The sequence below is a fragment of the Protopterus annectens genome, chromosome 7.part1, assembly GCF_019279795.1.
Source record: "Protopterus annectens isolate FY-2018-M chromosome 7.part1, PAN1.0, whole genome shotgun sequence".
NCBI lineage: Eukaryota > Metazoa > Chordata > Ceratodontiformes > Protopteridae > Protopterus > Protopterus annectens.
This window is the reverse complement of record NC_056740.1, coordinates 507463996-507485196: the sequence shown is the minus strand read 5'-3', so window position 1 is coordinate 507485196 and position 21201 is coordinate 507463996. Positions and strand designations below refer to the sequence as shown.

Sequence of the window (21201 nt, the reverse complement as noted above, 5' to 3'; positions counted from 1 at the left end):
CTGAGGTTCAAGTCCCTCGAGCATGTGGCTCTAAGGGATTTAGATTTACTGAGGTGGAGCATGTCCATTAATTCTGGATTTGACAAAGTTTTGTATGTCAGGCATAGATCGCCTCGAAGTAGGCAGTATGCAACTGAGTAGAGCTGGAGTTTTTTTAACCGAGCAGCATATGGCATCTGTTTGAGACCCTTGATCCTCTTGGTGAGATACTTTTGGGGTCTTTCTAATTGCTGCAGGTGTCGGGTAAGGTACATCCCAAAAGGGGCATTGTATTCTATGATGGGCCTGATGAGGGATGAATAAAGGGGCACGATTACCTCTCTTGATCTAGATGTGAAACCCTTCGTGATGAGGTGGGCTATGTAGAAGGTCTTTCTAACCACTTTGGCAATGTGGTTTTCAAAGGAGAGATTGCTATCAACTTGGGTCCCCAGGTCCCTAATAACTTTCTCTGTACTTAATGGGTTTCCGCCTATGTGACAATTTGTGGGCACATTGTTTTTGCCAAAGGGTATGACTATACATTTTTTGGCATTTAGCTTTAAACCATGGCACTGGCACCAGTTATCTGTCTCTGCGAGACCTTTCTGAAGGATGTTTGTGTCAGCTGGAGAGTTGATTATGGCGCCCAGTTTGCAGTCGTCTGCGAACTTGGTGAGCCATAGTCCTCCCACGTTTGCCTGTACCTCCGAAAAGTATATACCGAACAAGAGTGGTCCCAGGACAGAACCCTGTGGGACGCCACTTGTGACCGGTTTCGAGTCTGACATGGCTCCAGCAACTCTCACTCTGTGGGTTCTGTCTTTGAGCCAGTTTGCGACCCATCTTGTGACATAGGGGTTTATATTTAAGCTGGATAGCTTATCTTTGATGCCCGAGTGGGGTATTGTGTCAAATGCCTTTGCAAGGTCCAGATAGGCTGTGTGGACTACCTTCCCTTCATCTATGGCTTTGGTGACTGTTTCAAAGAAGTCAACCTGGTTCAAAAGGCAGGATCTGCCCTTGACAAAGCCGAACTGGGTAGGATCTAGTGTCTGTAGGTCCCCAATGTCTTTGTTTATGAGCTCCATGATGATCCTCTCCATAGCCTTGCAGACTAAGCTAGTCAGGCTTATGGGGCAATAGTTTCCAGGGTCCGTAGAGGCTCCACCTTTGTGGAGTGGGACCACTGTTGCTGTACGCCATTCTGTGACCACATATCCTGTAGTGAGGCTGAGATTGTATAGCTGTTTTATTTGAGGGATTAGTTCCTCTTGGAGTTCATGTAGGTGTACAACTAAATTTAAGTTTGTTTTAAAACCATTCTGAAAACATTCTTAGCAAAAGACTTAGTCTGGTCAACCCCATGATAATATATCTCCCTAAATATAAAGAAGTACCTATTCATACCTTACACCTCCTTACTCTCACTTTGTTACTCACTTTCTTACATCAATCACATTTTCTCCCTTGGCTCTCTTTCTAAATATACCATAACCCTTTTTTCTCTCACTTCATATTGCAATTCCTGTTTGCATTATACTAACTTCCCTTTAAGTTCAGTATAAAATGGCTGAAAGTTATCTAAATATTAAATCATAAATCATTGTCATGTATTTTGTATCTATTCTTAACCAATGTTTTCACATTATGTCTAATTGGAACAGGAATTGATTTGTACTTTAGAGTTTCATCTTGTTGGACTTGGTATGTCTGTTATTTGGACAATATATGTATTTTTGGAATTGAAATGCATGGAAGGAAAATGGGTTTGTTGATTATATTAACAGTGCATTAGATTTTTTAAGGTTTACCATCCAAATACTAAAAATGAGGCTAACTTCTTAGATTTCACCCTCTCCAAGACCATAGGAGGCTATCATTCTAGTATATACAGAAAGCCTCCTTACTCCATTATACTAGTAGTCATCCTTATTTTAAAAAAAATAAATTTAGTAGGACAGTTGGTAAGACTTTCTAGAATGGCCTCATAAGACTTAGTATTTGCATATGAGTTGGAACCACCTGATCAATATGTTTTTTGTTTAGAAAGTACCCCTTGGATTTACTGCATAAGAGGTCATCCTTGGAATGAAGAATAAGTTCAAACCCTTGCTCAGTAATGGGATGAATTGTATAAAATATGATTATTTAAGTAGTTCAAACAATTGATCTTTTTAAAGAGCTATAGTTTTACAATTTGGCACAGATTCAACCCAGTTTAAACAAATTGTGACTAAGAACTGAGTTATGCTTAAAGTCAATGATAATATAATTTCTATTTTTGGACAAGAATCCATGTTTGTTTACAAATGAGGTAAAAATCAGAAATATAGATTTGAATATGGTGAGGGGTGAACATATAGCCCACAATTCCTTATATTGCCAACCTGGTACTTATAAATGTGGACACTGCAATCAGTGTTCACATATATTACATAATGACATGATTTATTTATTTAACATTCATTAACCAGGAAAGTCCAGCTTGAAACAAAGCTAATTTTTAGCAGAGACCCAGGGAGAAACACTCCAGATACATGTCTTTGTAATATGGGAGGAAACCAGAGTACCCAGAGAAAAACCCACACAAATGCAGGGAGGACATGCAGACTCCACACAGAAGGCACTCCAGCCGAGAATTAAACCAGAGAACATCTTGCTGGGAGGAGACAATGCTACCGCTGCACCACTGCACTGTCCAAAATTCCATGATTCCCATTTACTATCAAGGGGCACCTTTAAAACTTTACTATTATGACAGTTGTACTTGCAGGGTGATATATATATAGCTGTATGTCAAACATTCTTGTATTTTCCATCGAAAAACTGAAAACCTGTTAAGGAAGAGAATTTAAGAGCATTATTATGATATTGCAAAAAACAACATCAATAATACCCTTTTCAAATATACATTAAGTTGCCCTGGTGCTGCTAACTTTAAATTTGCAGTAACTGACATCTAAGAGGTGGACCATGGGAAACTAGAATTGAATCTATGGAATTATTGTGGCAACCAACAACTGTAAGAGTATGCTCAACAATGTATTAAGGTTGAAAATAATTCTGTTACAAATATGCAACATAAATAAGGTATAAAATAAAGCTTGCTTAAATGTAGAAATAGAGTTTAGTAATATTTGATCAGCATCCATACTAGATGACTGTGGCTTGAAAAATAAGGAACTTGCTTAATGGACATGTTTTCCTACAAAACTGGCAATGCATTTTACACTGCAAGCAAGAAAGCTGACCTCTTATAGACTTAGCAAAAATGTAAAAAACAGGATGTATGCATTTCACAATGTTAGTAAGAAAGCTAACCTGCTTCCTTAAAGAATGGACAACAGGAAAACAATCTGTACATGTTTCTATCACATGACACTGTTAACCAAGGAAGTTTGAATGGATATGCTTTCATCAAGTCAGCATTTGCACAAGATGGTTCCTTAAAAGACAATACCAGCATCATTTCTCTACAGGATGAAAACATATTTTTCTGCAAACACCAGCAACAGATGTTTTCATACAAAGACCAAAATAAAATACCAAGGAGAAAAACAGGATGTAAAACCACTATAAAGAGACTATAGCAAATGAAATTGTTAGGAGAAGTATTTTGTACAGGAAAGTTATCTTTTATGCTGATTGAGAATTAAAGTGGTACAGTGTAACTAAAGCTGCAACAGTAGTACGTGTGGTTTGCTATACAAAGCTATTTATTAATTACTGCTTTTAAAGTGTCAGAGTTTGTTGCTGCATTAGTGCATATTTTGCAAGTTTCTGTCGGCAACAGACTGTGAATGCAATTATAACTAGACTTTGATTTCAGCAGAATCCAGCCAGCAAGACCTTAGTGTCTTAAGAAGAATTCAGATCCATCATAGTAAGCAGCACCTTGATAATTAATTTTTCAATAGTGAGCCTAGTCTGCATTTGAAAACAGAGGGAGGGATGCCTGCAGAGGGTCACTTCAGTGAAGTTGCAGTAACTAACATTTGTACATATGTGTAAATCCTTAACAAAAGTATTCCAGTTTATGCAGCTTGCAGCAGTAAAGATTCTCAGACGTCTGAATCCAGATTGTGCCTGTAGTGCAGGAAAGTCACAGTGCCATAAATTCTCCAAGAAAGGTGAACACATGTTCACAGCATCTCACTGCCTGCTGTGTTTCACCAGCTTCTTGAGTGACTCTGAAAGATTTCCAGCCATCTGCAACAACAGCCTGATCACCTGTTTTCTTGCTAAGTGGTAAGACCTTTTTCTGTGTCACATTTTTAGTATGCATGCTATTAGACAGAATTCAAGCAGGTGTAAGCCAAGCTTTGCTCTTAATGTAGCAGAACAACCAGATAAGATATGCAGTAAACTGCAATGTTGGTATACACAGCACATTAGTAAATGTAAAACCTTATTAGGGCAAGTTGATACTAAGACATTATGCAAATGTATTACAATATTTGACAGGTATCTCAAAGAAAACCATGTGGGGTATGACAAATGTTTATTGTGTAAATCATATGAAACTGCTTTTTGTGTACAATGTCATAAAAATACAGTACATGCCAATATTCAAAGGTTGGACTGTACAAACATTTTAATGGTAAAGAACCGGAAAAAGTTAATATGGTTACATTATATTCAGATGTTAAACATTTATGTCCTGTCACCACATGTGAAAGGTTAATTTCAGAGTTACAACAACAGTCAAATCTGACAGAAGCTCAAGTATATCTTGTTACAAAAGAATGGAAAAAAACTTCTAAGAGACAGACACAATGAGTTCAGGAAGTTTAGACAAGTTATACAAACTTTTTTTCAAAACTACATAGGAGTTTTAGATTCAGCAGCTGATTATGCAACATTACAGAAAAGTCTTGAAGAGCAGTTGCAGGATAAAGAAAATAAATTAGCTGAACTGACAGAGGCTGACTTCCTGAATACAACAGCTGAGCCTAAGAAAACATTGAAAAAGAGCAGGAAACTACAGCTGATCTATACAAAAGAGATATATTTTATAATATGTTTGTGTTTTGAAAATGGTTAAGCATATATGACAGGATCTGATGTATGGACAAATCATTCCCAAATGTTTTACTTTCATTCAGTTAAAGCAAGACATTTATCAGTACTACAGTAAAGTAGAGCGTATGATTGCCATTTCCGTAGCATAGTCAAAAGGTACACAAAACAGTTCTAGTGCATAAAAATCAAATGAAAACAGTTAATAACAATAAAAATCTAAAGTCATAAGACTGACATGCATGTATTTTCTTTTTATCTAAAGTACATCTGTTAAAACGCACAAGAGAAAAGGCAGACAACAGCAAATGTAAATAGTGTAAATATAAACGTGTTAGTTAAGCCAATATCTATTTTCTTATTTTTCTTTACAATTTTTTTTTATAATTGTATAGTAACACTACACCAAAAAGTTAAAGTTCTGAATTTTAAAAATAAATAAAGTCACAGATGGTATTAGTCAAGCAGTCTTTGTAAAATGAATGGCAGAGCAGTTAAATAAATAAAACATACTGAAATCCAAGTTAAAATACATGTAAGCTAATCGTAAAGTAATGTCTAGTTATGTAGTATAAATGCATAGTTATGCAAATCACAAATATAATACTAAGTGTTTTTACAACTGCATTCTAAAATCTAGCTGCAAGTGTATTAACAGATGATTAACGGAAAAATGATAAAAGGGTTAACTATAGTCTACAGAGTCTAAAATGTGAGCTCAGACCTTCCCAGACTGGATAAATAGTTACAGGAAATATTGAGCAGATAAGGTAAAAAAACAAGACTGATTGCCAGACAAGTGGCTTGAGTTTTTCTAAAACATTATTGTTATTAAAACATAATTGTTAAATGTTCACATGTAACACTATTTGGTAATTGTAATAAAATGTCACAATTGTGCATACATGTCACTGATAATCTGTTTGTAGGTAAATGTTCATAGGTTCATAGGTTGGTACTAGGCTATCAGCCCTAGGGCCTATGCAAGCCTAGGCATAACAATTCCCTGGATATTTCTTCCCACAATATTTACTTCTCTGGGCCCCTGTCTAGCAGGGCGACTGACATGATCCTCGGGGTGAATTTCCTATCTCCCATCCAATCATTAAGGTTCCTTTTGAAGAGGGCCAATGAGGCACTCTGCTTGACATTTATGGGCAGTCTATTCCAGAGGATGGGGAGTCTCTGGGTCAGGAACCTATCCCTCCAGCATGTTTTGTTCATTGTGAGGACAATGTTTAGATCCCTGGAGTGTGTGGCTCTGAGGGATTGGGATTTATTTAAATGGAGCATGTCCAACAGCTCAGGGTTTGACATGGCCTTGTATGTTAAGCAGATATCGCCTCTGAGTAGACGATATGCCACAGAGTATAGCTGGAGTTTTTTTAGACGGTCAGCATATGCCATCTGCTTTAGGCCTGTGATTCCTTTAGTGAGGTATTTCTGTGGCCCTTCCAGCTGTTGCAGATGTCTTGTGAGGTACATACCAAATGGGGTATTATACTCTATAATGGGTCTAATGAGGGATGAGTACAGTGGAACAATGACCTCCTTTTTTCTGGATGAAAAGCCCTTAGTGATGAGGTGTGCCACACAGAAGGGCTTCCTGACTGTTGTGGTGATGTGGTTATCGAAAGTGAGATCACTGTCCACCTGTGTCCCTAAGTCTCTCATCACACTTTTGATGTTTAGTGTCCTGCCACCTGTGTGGTAATTCATGGGTACATATTTTTTCCAAAGGGGGTAACTATATATTTCTTGGCATTAAGCTTGAGCCCATGTCTCTGGCTCTGGCACCAGGCATCTGTTTCTGTAAGGCCCTTTTGTAGAATATCCACATCATTTGGGGATTCAATAATGGCTCCCAGTTTGCAGTCATCTGCAAACTTTGTTAGCCAGAGTCCCTTAGTGTTGTCCTGTACTTCAGAGAAGTAGATGCCAAACATGAGTGGTCCCAGGACTGAACCCTGAGGTACTCCACTTGTCACTTGTCTGGAGTTGGATTTTGAGTCGTCTACTTTTACAGTCTGGGTTCTGTCAGTAAGCCAGTTGGCAACCCATCGAGTGACATAGGGATTTATGCCCAGCTTAGTAAGTTTATCTATAATTCCAGAGTGGGGGATGGTGTTGAAGGCCTTGGTGGGGTCCAGACAGACCGCCTTACCCTTGTCCACAGCTCTGGAGACCGATTTGAAGAAGTCAATCAGATTCAGGAATCAAAATCAGCCCTTCACAAACCCAAACTGGGTGGGGTCCAGTGTTTGAAGGTTGCCAATGCCTTTGTTTATAAGTTCCATGATAATGCATTCCATGCCCTTGCAGATCAGGCTTGTCAGACTGATGGGACAGTAGATCCCGGGATCCAAGGTGGATCCTCCCTTGTGGAGCAGGATAATTGTAGCTGTGCGCCACTCAGTGGGCACGAAGCCTGAGGTGAGGCTATGATTAAACATGACACTTAGGTGAGGTGCCAGTTCATTTTGTAGTTCATGCAGTACACAGCCTGGGATGTCATCTGGTCCCATGGATGCTGTATTCTTAGCTTTGGAGAGTGCGGTTTCTACCTGTGTGGCCATGATTATAGGAATTTGGCAATCTTTTGGTATTGAGATGGGCCCTTTAGGGGGTGAGAGGGGGGTGAAGTTGGCACTAAATCGATCTGCCAGGATATTGGCAATATCCTTAGGATCAGTATATTTAATGCCATTCTATTGTAGCTCAGAGCAGATCTGAGCATTGCCATTTAGATTCTTGACATAACTATAGAATGCCTTGTGGTTGTCTTTGGAATCTTTGGCAATTTTATTTTCATAACTAGCTTTTGAGGATTTTATGAGGGATCTCAGATTTTTACTGAGGCTGGTGAGGGAGTTTTTTGCATCCTGGGATTTTCCTCTTTTTTGCAAGAGTTTCTTCCCTCTGTTCTATAGTTTGTTTATAGCAGGGGGCCACCAGATTGGCTTCCTTTTTTTGGAGAAGAGCATCTTGGTTCTATTTGGGATGGCACGATTCATGCACGAGTGGATGTGCTCGTACAGTGCCTTAGTGTAGGATTCTGAAGTCAAACTTCCAGATCCTGTCTACGTGGGTGTTGTGAAGTTTGTCACTTCTGACTTCAGTAGCTTGAAGTTGGCTTTGGAGAAGTTTTTTAAGGAGGTTTCCTTACTGGGGGGTGGGGGTGGGATTTGGATGTCAAGGGTGATTTGCTTATGGTCAGACTTGACCAATGAGGGGGTGACCACTGGTGTGGAGCATCTATCTCCCATGTTGGTAATGACCAGGTCTAGGATATTGGATCCCCTGGTGGGGCAATGGATTAGTTGATCCAGGGTGTTGGAATTTATGAATTCCAAGAACCGTTGGGAAAACGGGTTGGTACCCAAGTAGTTTTCCCAATTAATGGCAGGGTAGTTGAAAACCCCTCCGTATTAGGGTGTTTGGTTGTATCTTAATATTTTCCAGTATGTTTAGAAAGGTATAGTGAGAATCTTGGGGCATGTGGGGGATCTGTTGCAAGCTACAATTTGGATTGCAGTCTTACCTAGTGTCAGTTGCACCTGGAGAATTTCAGATGCATTGTGTTGGGCAACTAGTCTGGAGGTGTGAATATCCTTGGTGAATATGGACACTCCTCCACCTTTAGTGTTTTGGTCTTGGTTTTGTGGCCCAACAGTGTGGTAAGAGCCTTGAACCAGGTCTCAGTTATTGCACAAATATCGATGTTCTCCATTTTTAGGAGTGACTCAAGAAAGTGCATTTTGAGGTTTAGACTTCTAGCATTGAGTAGGATTACCAAAAGTAAAAAAGTTCAGTTACATCAAGTATAGCCAGCAAATGGGCCATAATATATATACAGTTCAAATCAATTATGCAGGAGGGTAAACAGCAAAGCAAATCAGACAAAGGTCCATATTTTTGTTAGTAACCTAATAAAGCAAATGTATAACCAAAGTGTTGGGCTGCATACATTCTATTCTCACAGCAGAAAGCAAATAAAAAATACTGCAGTACTACAGGGGGAGGGGTACTTTCTCAGTTTTACACTGACTGTATAAGCAATATTGCAGAAGGGCTAAAATAAAGCTACAGGAAGAAATAATATCTAATTCCTTCTTGACAATAGTCTTTTTTGGGGGGAGGGGAAAACAGGTATTAGTGCATTAGAAATACTGGTAAACAGATTAAACCTGACAGGATATTTTACAAGTAGCTAATAGCTATCATGCTAGCTATTGTTGTATTGTTTAGTATTAAATTGTATTTACAACATGTTAAACTATAAAGCTATATGAGAGTAAAGATGTGTAAAAAATGAGCAATACTGGTCACTATTTTTTAATATGTTTTTGGCAAGACAAAGTTGGTATACAAAAAGTATGAATGTTTCTAATTGTTGGGAATGTAGTTGCCTCTGGTGGGAATTCCACTAGATACTTCTAAAGACACATAAGATTTTCCAAGATTTTTCTTGATGCTAATGTTACTAAATTTGTAACATTAGACTAAATGTACTTTACAGTCTTTGTATGTACAAATACAAAATAATTCAGTACAAATTAAATTAAAAAAATGGGTCCAGTGTACCTACTAGATTGAAATGCATGAGTAGCAAACAGTCTGCGTAGATATATACTGTATTGGACACACTGTAAAGTAACACATTCAAAAGTAATTTGTCAAGTTGTAATTCTATCACTGGTTTCAAGTTGCAGTTTTATCACTGTTTTTTGGACCATCATTTTATCAGTACCAGTATTGGTTACCCCAGTTAGAGGAAAATTATATTAAAATAGTGTAGCCATACAGCTAATAAACTAATATGTACATAGCAATCTTTAGTGTATAAATCATGTTTTTTTTAATTCTCAAGTATTAAATATACTGAAATAATTATATTCAAATATTTATTATGTAAGCCTAGTTCAGTACTTTACCAAGGTGTTTAAGATGTTCACTTCACTGTCAATTAAAGTTAATGGGTAATTCAGAAATATGACCACAATGTTATGGTTAAAATGACATTGAAACTGTATATTTAGCACACAGTTCTTGTCTCTTATAGATATTAGTTTATCTCTAATCTTTTGGTATGAAATGATTAATAAAAGTAAACAGTTAATTCAACAGTTGCAAAGAGTTAGTAAAAAAGTTTAAGGTCATAAATTTGATTCTGTGATTGTAAGATAACAAATTAATCAAGTTAAAACTAAAGCATACACAGCCCATAACTGGTAAAATATTTCACAGAATGTACACTCAGTTATGGTATTAATACATTTTATCATTGCATTAACTGTGTAAAATTGCATTTTGACTTGTATCAAAAGAAGACTAAAGTTTCTTAATGTGGTTTCTGTAAAAAATAAAAAGAGGAAGAAAAATAATAAATTTGAATGGATATGCTTTCATCAAGTCAGCATTTGCACAAGATGGTTCCTTAAAAGACAATACCAGCATTATTTCTCTACAGGATAAAAACATATTTTTCTGCAAACACCATCAAACAGATGTTTTCATACAAAGACCAAAATAGAATACCACGGAGAAAAACAGGAGGTAAAACTACTACAAAGAGACTATAGGAAATTAAATTGCTAGGAGAAGTATTTTGTACAGGAAAGTTATCTTCTATGCTGATCAAGAAGTAAAGTGGTACAGTGTAACTGAAGCTGCAACAGTAGTACGTGTGGTTTGTTATACAAAGCTATTTATTAATTACTGCTTTTAAAGTGACATAGTTTGATGCTGCATCAGTGTATATTCTGCAATTTTCTGTGGGCAACATACTGTGAATGCAATTATAACTAGACTTTGATTTCAGCAGAATCCAGCCAGCAAGACCTTAGTGTCTTAAGACTTCAGATCCATCACAGTAAGCAGCACCTTGATAATTAATTTTTCAACAGCAAATGCACTAATTGGAAAGGGAACCTCAAATGATACCTGAAATGGGTCAGTACAATGGTACTAATACTGCAAAACTTAAAATTCAGCCAATCTGGCCAGACTACCATAACCATTTTATTATAAATCACACAAAGTGAAGACATTATCAGAACAAAGATGCTGGCTCTCAGTTGATTTATACAGTATATATTTTTTTTGGCTTTTAATTACTGTGGTAACTCAAACTGAATTCTTCCACAGTACCTGGGCCGAACAAATATATTTCAGTCAGCAGTGTATTGAAACTTAGATCAGCCAAATTATGATTTTATTTATGGTCAAAAATGTTTTTAATGGCTTTATTTGTTTATTTCTTTAACAAATTTATAATTCAATAATTTAAGTGCACATGTTTTCTAAGTCTATACATTGTATTTTTATATTTTTATAGCTGTATTACATTCATATTCACACACACACACACACACATATATATATATATATATATATATATATATATATATATATATATATATAAAATATGTTTTAGGTTGATAATTTTTAAGAAGATAATTATAGGCTAGTGCAAATGCATTTATGGATATGTTTTTAATTCCATTTTGATATATCTGTATGTAATATATGGTGATGTAACCATGACTTTAAAACTTTTCTTATCTGTTTTTCTATTCATTTGTTTTTGATTGGGGATTTCTGGTGTAGATGACTGTGTATTAGTAGTTGTTGAGTTTTGAATACTTTAGTTCTAATGACGTTATTATAGGAGAATAGTACCTAGTTAAAGTAATAAAGTGCTGTCTCACTGCAAAATTCGGTATTCAAAGTTACTAATGTTCAGTTTCATGTAATTTTTGGATTACTAGTTTGTTTTCATTAAACTTTTCTGGCTGATGTTTCAAGGTTACTAGTTTTGGAACAGATGGAAAACTGATCCACAACTGGAGTCATAGGACATATTTGTGACAAGGGATTCCAATATACAAGTGCCTTCCATGCAGGATTTTAGCCAAATTTACAGGTAAACTCACAAAATTAATTCAGCTGCTCACTCAGTAGGTAGCCTTTGGTTTGATGCAGTTCTCACAATGCAAGAACAAACAACAAGAGGCTTCTAGTTTGCATATTAATGGCAAGTTAGCTAACATCATTATTGCTGGTGATCATCATGGTTTGGACCATACTGTTGAATTCCAAATTTCTCTGGGCATTTGTAGAGACAACTTGGAACCGGAGCATGTGTTGGTGCACTTGTTTGCTCACACAGACTTACAACAACAGAACAAATGACTTACCAAGTGGCCCAGCACAATGGCATTAATTTCTTTGATTCTTGGATATCTACAACTTTTTGCTTGACTGATAGTACTAACAGTTTAAGTGGTGAGCACTCACCTTCTCAGTTACTACAAATTTTTGAAAATAAGTTGCCTAGTTATAGAAGCCTATTGTTGGGCAGCACTTATTTGAGAGAGTGCATAAAGTGCAATAGAGTACAAAATGGGTTGTGTCTTTGGAAGTTCCCCAAAAGTACACAAAATAAATCTGTATAATGAATTGATGGCTCTACACAACAGACATGGTTGCAGACTTATAGAGAACAGTGTAGCTGATAATGTGAAACAGATTAATAAGATGACAGAGAAAATATAGACTATGGACATGAACATTAAGAATGATTAACTTTTTAATATGGTTGAAGATAAATACATTAAAGTTAATAAGCTTAGTGAAGATAATCATAAATATAAAAAGAAAAGATTAGTTAGGAATGCTTAAGAATGATAAGAATACAAAAGCCTAGCAGCTATGTATTATAAGATTAAGTTTAAAATTAATAATTTTAAGCTCAGTGTTAGGATTCAAAGCTATTGGGCTTCTATCTGCTGTATGTGTGCAGAGATTACTACAAGTCACTTCTTCAGGACAACATTTTTTTGATAAAGCTTTTGGTCCAAAACCATTAGCTCTTTTTTGGGATTAGTCAGAAATAGCCTTAATTAAATCATTTTCTTGGAAAACTTTCTTGTAGCATAAGTCCAGGTACCATTGCATACTTAATCAGCCTTTCATGTTTTGGATCTCTAGTATGAACATCTTGGTTATGTATTCCAATGTAAACATTTTAGTAAATTATTTTTCCTGTTTAGTATGGAGACAATAAAAATGCTACTTGTAATCCAGACGTGTACTGCACAAGAATCGGGTCTATATCAGCATATCGAATGCTGAAAACACCGAATGCACTTTCATCGAACTGAAATATTCAAAATCTCAAAAGAGCGAACTGACGCAACATCGATTTTTTCCCCAGGGAAAGAAATCGGTGTTCCATGCAAAAAAAAAAAAAAAAAACATTTTTAATATTTTAAACACTAACAGAAGTGGGGGACTTTGCCCCCACACCCCCCTACTTAAATATACAAACTCTGAGACCGCACCACAGTGGAGGAAATAGCAAACTCCAATGACAGCCCACCGATTTCTTTCCCTGGGAAAGAAATCAATGTTCCCATCAGTTCGCTCTTCTGACATTTCAAACATTTCAGTTCGATGAAATTAAATTTAGTGTTTTCAACATTCAAAATGCTGATAGGAACCCCAAGAATCTAGCAAACGTTTTTCCAACTACAATACCAAGAAGCACAGAAAAACAGTAACATCCTTTGGTTGGATGGTTCTCATGGGATATACAAATCCTCATATAGTAGCATCCATGATTATACTTCCCAGACCTTTAGACTATCTATAGATGCTTCCCAGAAGCTCAGCAGTTGCCTTATCAAAAGATCACAGAACACGAGACAGGGAAATACTACCTAGCACTTATCTATAGTTCTTCTGTGTTTGACACAGGACTCTGCTTTTGGTAATTTTCTATATTCTATTTATGTAATTGACATTCAGAAATGGTGCAGTGCTATTTTAATGACCCACCACTCTCTGTCCAGGATCATCTTTGCCTGCGGTACTATCGCACTGTAGCATGGATTTAACTCTGTTCAAGTCTAATTTTCAAACTTGAATCTTAACATAAACTGAAAATGCATGCTACATATGTATGCAAGTATATGCTTCTTATCTACAGGCTCCATATGCTGTAGAACATTCTAGTACGTGCTTCTTCTCTACAGGCTCCATACACTGTAGAACATTCTGCAATTTAAGCTATGAAATCTACAATGATTCCAAAATCATTCTTGGATAATGGACTCACATTTGTCCTTCATGTCAAGTCTGTTACAAAACAAATCTAGTCAGAGGCTTGGTGTTGGGTACAAGGCCAAGCCATTTATGATTGACTGTATCAGGGCTGTAACAGGCCATGCTTTGTTGCTGACTATCCCACTCAGTGCTTCTCATCACCACTGCATGCATGCTTAGGATATAACAGATCTGTATGTTTTGCTACAGGTATAAATAACCAGTTAGTCTTAGCATTATAAAGTCTTAAACAAGCTTACATAGCTACACTTTTATAACTAACGTAGACACAATGAAGTCATAATGGTTCACAAGCCTTTATACTGCAATATAGACCCACACTTTTCTAATATCTTTGCTTGCAGTACTCCATCTACACATTTTATTCCAGTGATGCCTTTACCTACTATTAAGCAATTGCATTCATGTTATGTTACAATGGAATGATTGCTAGGTCTGTGGTGAAGGGAAGTAAAGCCCGAAGTATGATGCGGTTGACCAGTTTGTGAACAGCACACTAGTAGAATCATTAGGAGGAAGATGGAAATGTGCAGCTAAAGCTAGCACATCAATCATGAAAGATAGTAGCTAGTAGCTCAGTCAGCTGCAAGACTGACCTCCTGATTAGACCAGATGCCCTAGAAACTGCACATGAGATCCATAAAGGAGTGCACACCAAACCTGTTAAGCACAATGCAGCTGGAAGTAAACATGTAGAGAAGTGTGCACACTAAAGGAAGATCGCAATCTGGAAATACTGCTTCTTCTGGATACTGTGTTGGGGGAATATGTAGGGCATACACAAACCCTGCCTGGATGGTGGCCTACAACCCACTGAGAAAGAGTGAGACAACTGGGTCAAGGAAGGACAAAGTCTGCTTGGCACTTAATGGGGAGAAAAAGACACAGAAGAAAAAAACAAAAACAAAGTGGAATAAGCTTGATCTTACTAAATGAAAACGTCCCTCAAAACATGACTACAAAATGGTCATCAAGATTACCAGTCATATGCATTTTGTTAGGGAGTTATTTGGTTAAGATACATTTTCACAAGCCTCATTCTACTTCTGTAATTTTGCAGTTCTCTCTTCTGCTGTACTTCCTCTTGATTTGCTGTCAGTGTTTCCCACTACACCCTTGTTGTTTCTCACCCACAACCTTCAATTTATTACACTGGATTTTCTTCAATATTTCCTCACTTTTTATCTCCTTAGTCATGCCAATGCCTTTTGCATCTTTATCTAAAACTTTATAATTCCTAAGGCTGCTCTTTCCACCTTCCTGCACTTCTGTCCTATTTTTCTGTCCTGCTCTCTAATGTCTTCCCTCACAATTACATCATTCCTCTCTTTGCTTTTTCCATTAAGTCCATTGCATATTGCATGATCTGATATGAAATTCTGTCCTGTTTTTGGTGCATCAAATCTCTTCAAGCAACCAGATGTACCATAATTATAAATTATGCCAATTGCTCTAAAGTGCATCCTATACCACTATTCCATCTGTGCTATTCATGGTTTGTTGTTGGATTTTTTCTTGCATGTTCAAAGTAGACTACAAATATTGCTATTGACATATATCCATTGTGCACTGTTTATATCAATATTATGGAGTTGTGTCTGTATTCAATGTACAATAATCATGCTGCATTGCTGTTTTGTTTTTTTCTTATACGTTTATCATTGTATAAATTTATTTAACTGCTGCATACAAATTGAAGACACACATACCTCTTTTCCTTATTGTCATAATATTATCTATACATTTATATATATATAGTTTCTTATTTCTTTCTCTCTCTACTTTTTACTTATATTGTGAACTTATAGTTTCATAGTTTAGTACTAGGCTATCTGCCCTGGGGCATTTGTAAGCCTAGCCATAGTGATGTGGCTTTCGCCACCCCATGAAATGGTACAAAAATGCACAGAATAGATTTAGAATACTGTGCCTCTGTCTAGTAGTGACACAGTGGAGGTCCCCTTATATAATAGAATTAGTTTACTGTGCCCCTGTCTAGTAGTGACACAGATGTGACCCCTGGAGTAAACTTACGATCTCCCATCCACTTATCAAGATTTCTCTTGAAGAGAGTCAGTGAGGGGCTCTGCCTAACATGAACTGGGATCCTGTTCCAGAGCATGGGACAGAACCCATAAAGTTAAAATCGTTGGAGCAATGTCAGACTCAAAGCCAGTCACAAGTGGCGTCCCACAGGGATCTGTCCTGGGACCCCTCTTGTTCGGCATTTATTTCTTTATTATGTTAGTAACGATTGTTTGTTGAAAGCCTTTGTTACTCTGCTCACTAGGACTTGCTGGTCAACCAACCAGCCAATCAACAAGCAGACAAATGTTTGCTATTTGGAAATCTAGCTCTTCAAATAACTACATGAACTAACATTTCATTAGGCATGCAACATGGCATCAATATTATATTATTCTATATTACTTGTTTTCAATCTTATGCACTGGCTTATACAGAGTACATTAGGTCTTGGGTTGTATTCACACCATGGGCCCCCCCCAACACACACACACATGCACGGACACACGCATGCACACACACACACACACACACACACACACACACACACACACACACACACACACACACACACACACACACACACACACACACACACGCACCACCATATATTTTTTGGAGCATGCATAATGCATGTGTTCTTTTGTATGCACCTTCCTGATTTTTAAATTACTGTATGTTTCTTGTTTAATACTGCAGAATTTTAGATTGTGTTTTATATCTGTAGTTTTGAAGATTTTTTCCAGTAAACAGTAAATCAATTGTTAACTTGTGTGCTATATTTGTAGTGTTTTTAACATTTTGGATTCCAGTAAGCAGTGAAACAAAGTGTATTAACCAATAATGACAAAAATACCAATTTCAGAAAATTTCAACCAAAATAAATCACTCAAACTGCCGTGTTGCATTACACCAGTATACCAATATCTATACTTTTGCAGCCACTTTATTGACTGTGTACATATTACATGACTAGTTTTGATAAAAATGGGCATGGGAAACAGTCCCAGTTATGCATAACTAAATGTACATTACTCCTTGCAAATACAGACTAATGCATTTTTAACCTTATGAACTCAGTACAGACAGTCAGTTTTATCCAGAATCATCCTCCAAACGCAGCAACTATAGTTGCATTGATGACTGTACCTTTCTTGGATATCTGTGTCACAATAATAATAATGACAAAAGTAACATATTTCAGATTTGTTTCACACAAACACATTGTAGCTATTCTAAAGTATTTCACTTTCATTTAAACACGCATGCAAAACAAACCTGCAAAGACAGATTAAAGACTGCTTAAAACTGATGATATGAGCGTAAGGTACTTTCATCCACATATATGGCCCACTCTCACCAGCAGTTATAACCAGTCTGTTGACTGCACATATCCCAAATTAAATTACATGTACTTTGTTGGTAGCATAGGATGAACTACATGAAACTGTATAGAGAGCATTGCCCTTGCACCATAAAACCCAGCCATGTGTAGTAGAGTTTAAATAGGAAAGTATTTAAGATGAGAGCATAAGACATATTAATAAACCAACAGATATGCTTAAGTCAATATGTGTAATCACTTCAGAAGTAAAAGTCACTTCAATAATTCCAGATTAGAAAGAACTATCAATACTATAGATGCTGCTGTAGGCATGCGGCTTTACTTTTCAGTGCTTCATCTACAAATGCAGTGACTGCTGCCCATGAAGGAAAAAAAATGACCTATGTTACATTAATAAATTGGTGTACTGATAACATTGCCATAACATTTCCTGAACTAGATCCCTTATGCAATAGCAAATGGCTGACAAAGAAAAAAAATAACACAACCACAGGTTCAACTAGGCATGTAGTCCAGGAGACCATTAAGAAGCCTAGTCCATATTCTCAATTTCCTCAAAGCATCATCTGCCTAAGTGACTTGCAAAGTTAGAGGGTAGATAAATGACGGTGGAAAGATTTAAACCTTGCATTCATGGCACAGAAAGCAGCTCATCAGGAGATCAGAGTTTAGTTCTTTGCACTGACAGACAGAGTAACAGCTTTTAACTAAATGAAGAAATCCGTTACAATCCAGTCTCGTAAAGAAGACTTAATAATATGCAACAATGACTACATAACTGATTCTAAAGATCAGAAGGTTTTGATTATTACGCTGAATAATATAGGCAATATGACCTGACAAAATTTTACCCATTCATAGTCACTGCATTAGAGGCTGTAAAGAAGGTACTGCAAAATATATTACTAAAATACAAAATATTTAGACTATATTACACAACTCAGGCCTATTAAATAATGCACTCATACTGTATTGCAATGAATAAAGGAAACCACTTAAAGGACAATATAGACGTTGCAGCAGTTTTTGTTCAACAACCCACAAATCAAACAAAATCAGTAATATTACTGCAGGCAACATACTTTTTTTGTGGCGGGGGGCTTACATACTTGCAGTACACCTAAATCGTATTTTTCACCTCCTTATGTCTTTTCTGTCATCAAATATAGCAATCCTCCCTGACATCAGTTAGTAGAGGTGTGACCAACCTGAATAGCTAACAATGTCATATTTCAGCATATACCTCCAGAGTCATAGCCAGACAGTGGTAAAATGGGGCCCTATGCAGGGAAGTAAATCAGGCCCCTACCAACCATACCAATATCCAATTAGTTGGCTGTCTCTGTTAAATTAAAATAAAACACAGTTCAAGCCTGTCAGTGTGCATACTATTTTCTCCTTACTATTAAAATTATCAGAGTGACTTGAATTTCTTTTAAAGCTTTTATTTCAAATTTTATGGCAAAAATACTGTCAGTTATTTTCTCAACAAAACACTCTCATATTGAAAATACACATCATGAAAAATGGTAAACTTGTCTAGCTTTGAAATTCACATTTAGTGAAAATACATCTAGCATATCCATTAACCTATAAGACACATGCTAGCATTCATAATGCAATAACATTTAGTGAAGCTCTAATTAGCATCTATGTGAATGGTACAGGAATTCAAAGGACAAATGGCTAATGCATTTGCTAACAGCCTGGAACAGCCTAAAGACACTAGTGTCTCTTTTCAGGATGAGCCCATGTGTACTCTCAGGTGGCGTAACTTAGAGTTATACAGAAGATTGTCAAAGGCTGAGGGACTCAAACCCTGTACTACTGGAAGCAACTCTTTTAACACCTCATAGCCTTACTCATCTTTACTATGTGCAAAACAAACTGTTGTGATCCATGATAGTGTATTTCACACATCTGTGCTTGCAAAAAAACAACATAAGTTAAAGATATATTCATGGTTAAAAAAAAATAACTTTGAACTCATAGACGTCGTGCTGTCTAATTTATTCACACACAGTCAACATAGCAAGGAAACTGAGGATCATCACCAAAAAGTATGATCAATTGATGATGCTCCTGATATACACTATCAATTCCCTCCCCTTACACTGTAACTACTCTGGCTAATAAGTAGTTACTAGGTTTGCAGTCTAGGGGACCACTGCCAAGTCTAGCCCAAATTTCTAGTATCCTCAAGCCTTAGTCTGGTTAAATGACTTCCTCAAGGTCACACAGAAGGTAAATGAGAGCTGAGAGAATCAAACCCTGTACCACAAGAACTACATCTCATAGCCTTATCCCTCCACACCAACTGCCACACTAATGTAAATGGGCAGGAAAGCTCCAAACTTCACCCTCCTGACAGAGGAAACAGAAGCATTAACTCATTATGCGAATTCATGTTACAAGTGAAATTGTCTCATATAGGAACCAAATATTTATACAGACACTGATTTGACTATCAATTATAGCTTGCTTAAAGTCACACTGGAGGCAGATGGAGGTAAAGTACTTCAAACACTGACTTTTGACTACAGGAAACTGTCCAGCTATGTTGCACAACCTTGTGCCAGACAACTCCAAACCACTTAAATTATAAACAGAACAAGACATTTTGCATGAGTAAACATTTTCTGAACAATAAAAAATATGAAACTCAAATGACTGCCATCACTGACTGTAAACCTAAGTGACTTTAAGCCTTCAGTGATTTATCAGAAAATTATGAGTGGGTATATCTAGTGGTTAGTGTGGGTGTGTAGGTATATCTAGTGGTTAGTGGAAAGGGTTAAGGCTCCAGGCTGTTAATCATCTTCTTCTTATAGTGAAGGACTTTGCGTTATTCTTCACTTATTTACTTTCTCTGTGACTCTGAGCAAATAATTTAACCACGCAGTGTTCATAAAGCAAAACAAAGCTCCTTTAATAAACAGGAGACCTCTTCCTAAATATCTGCCTTTACCACCACCTGGAACACGCACACTTGGTTGTTCTTTCATCTGCAGTATTTCGGATTACAAATCAAGTGAAAATGCTGCAGCAACAGCTCCTCAAAGTACATTAGCCATTCCCATTCCCCCATCTGCAGTAATATGAGAGTAAATCTTGTTCTCAAAAACACAGCAGCTTTAAAAAAACTGTTATGGGTCCCTGCACTTCAAAGAAAGGAAGTCACTAAAAAGTAAATCTACCCATTCCTGTACTTCCTAGAAAATGTTTGATACTACTGGCTGTACTGTGTAGGGGTAGAACTGGTTCTTCTCCTTCTTTTCCACTGCTTGGCTGTACATTGGAAAAAGAGAGAGTGAGAGACACTTTTGTTTATTGTATTGGTTGTACTACAAGAGCTAAGGAGTTAATTAAATCTTAGATTGTTCTTCTAGCTGGCCATGGGCCACACTGAAGCAGTGGGCCCTGGGTGGCTGCCTGTTTTGACCTTATTATAATCTTCTACAGATATCATATACAACATTAAGAAAGCATTTATGATTTACTTACAGTTCTTATGAAACTGTGAATCCTCAGAAGGAAGTCTGGGTGAGCATTGTATTTCAAAATTTTCCTAAATGGAATAGACAGATAATTTGTATTTAATAAAACAATTTCAAATTTTCTTTTATATTATACAAATTCACACCAAAACATCTTGATAAGTTTCATATCCATATGACAGTCTCTCAAGATAAATGGCATTT

At 36.8% G+C, this 21201-nt stretch overlaps 1 protein-coding gene across 1 annotated transcript in view; it reads right to left on the bottom strand.

The window, feature by feature from the left end:
• Positions 1 to 21201, bottom strand: part of LOC122807607 — a 1864409-nt gene that overhangs the window by 1353531 nt on the left and 489677 nt on the right. The window contains exon 7 of the mRNA XM_044078518.1: positions 21005 to 21068. Within this exon, the coding sequence (XP_043934453.1) occupies positions 21005 to 21068 (64 nt within the window). The remainder of the gene's footprint in view (positions 1 to 21004; positions 21069 to 21201) is intronic.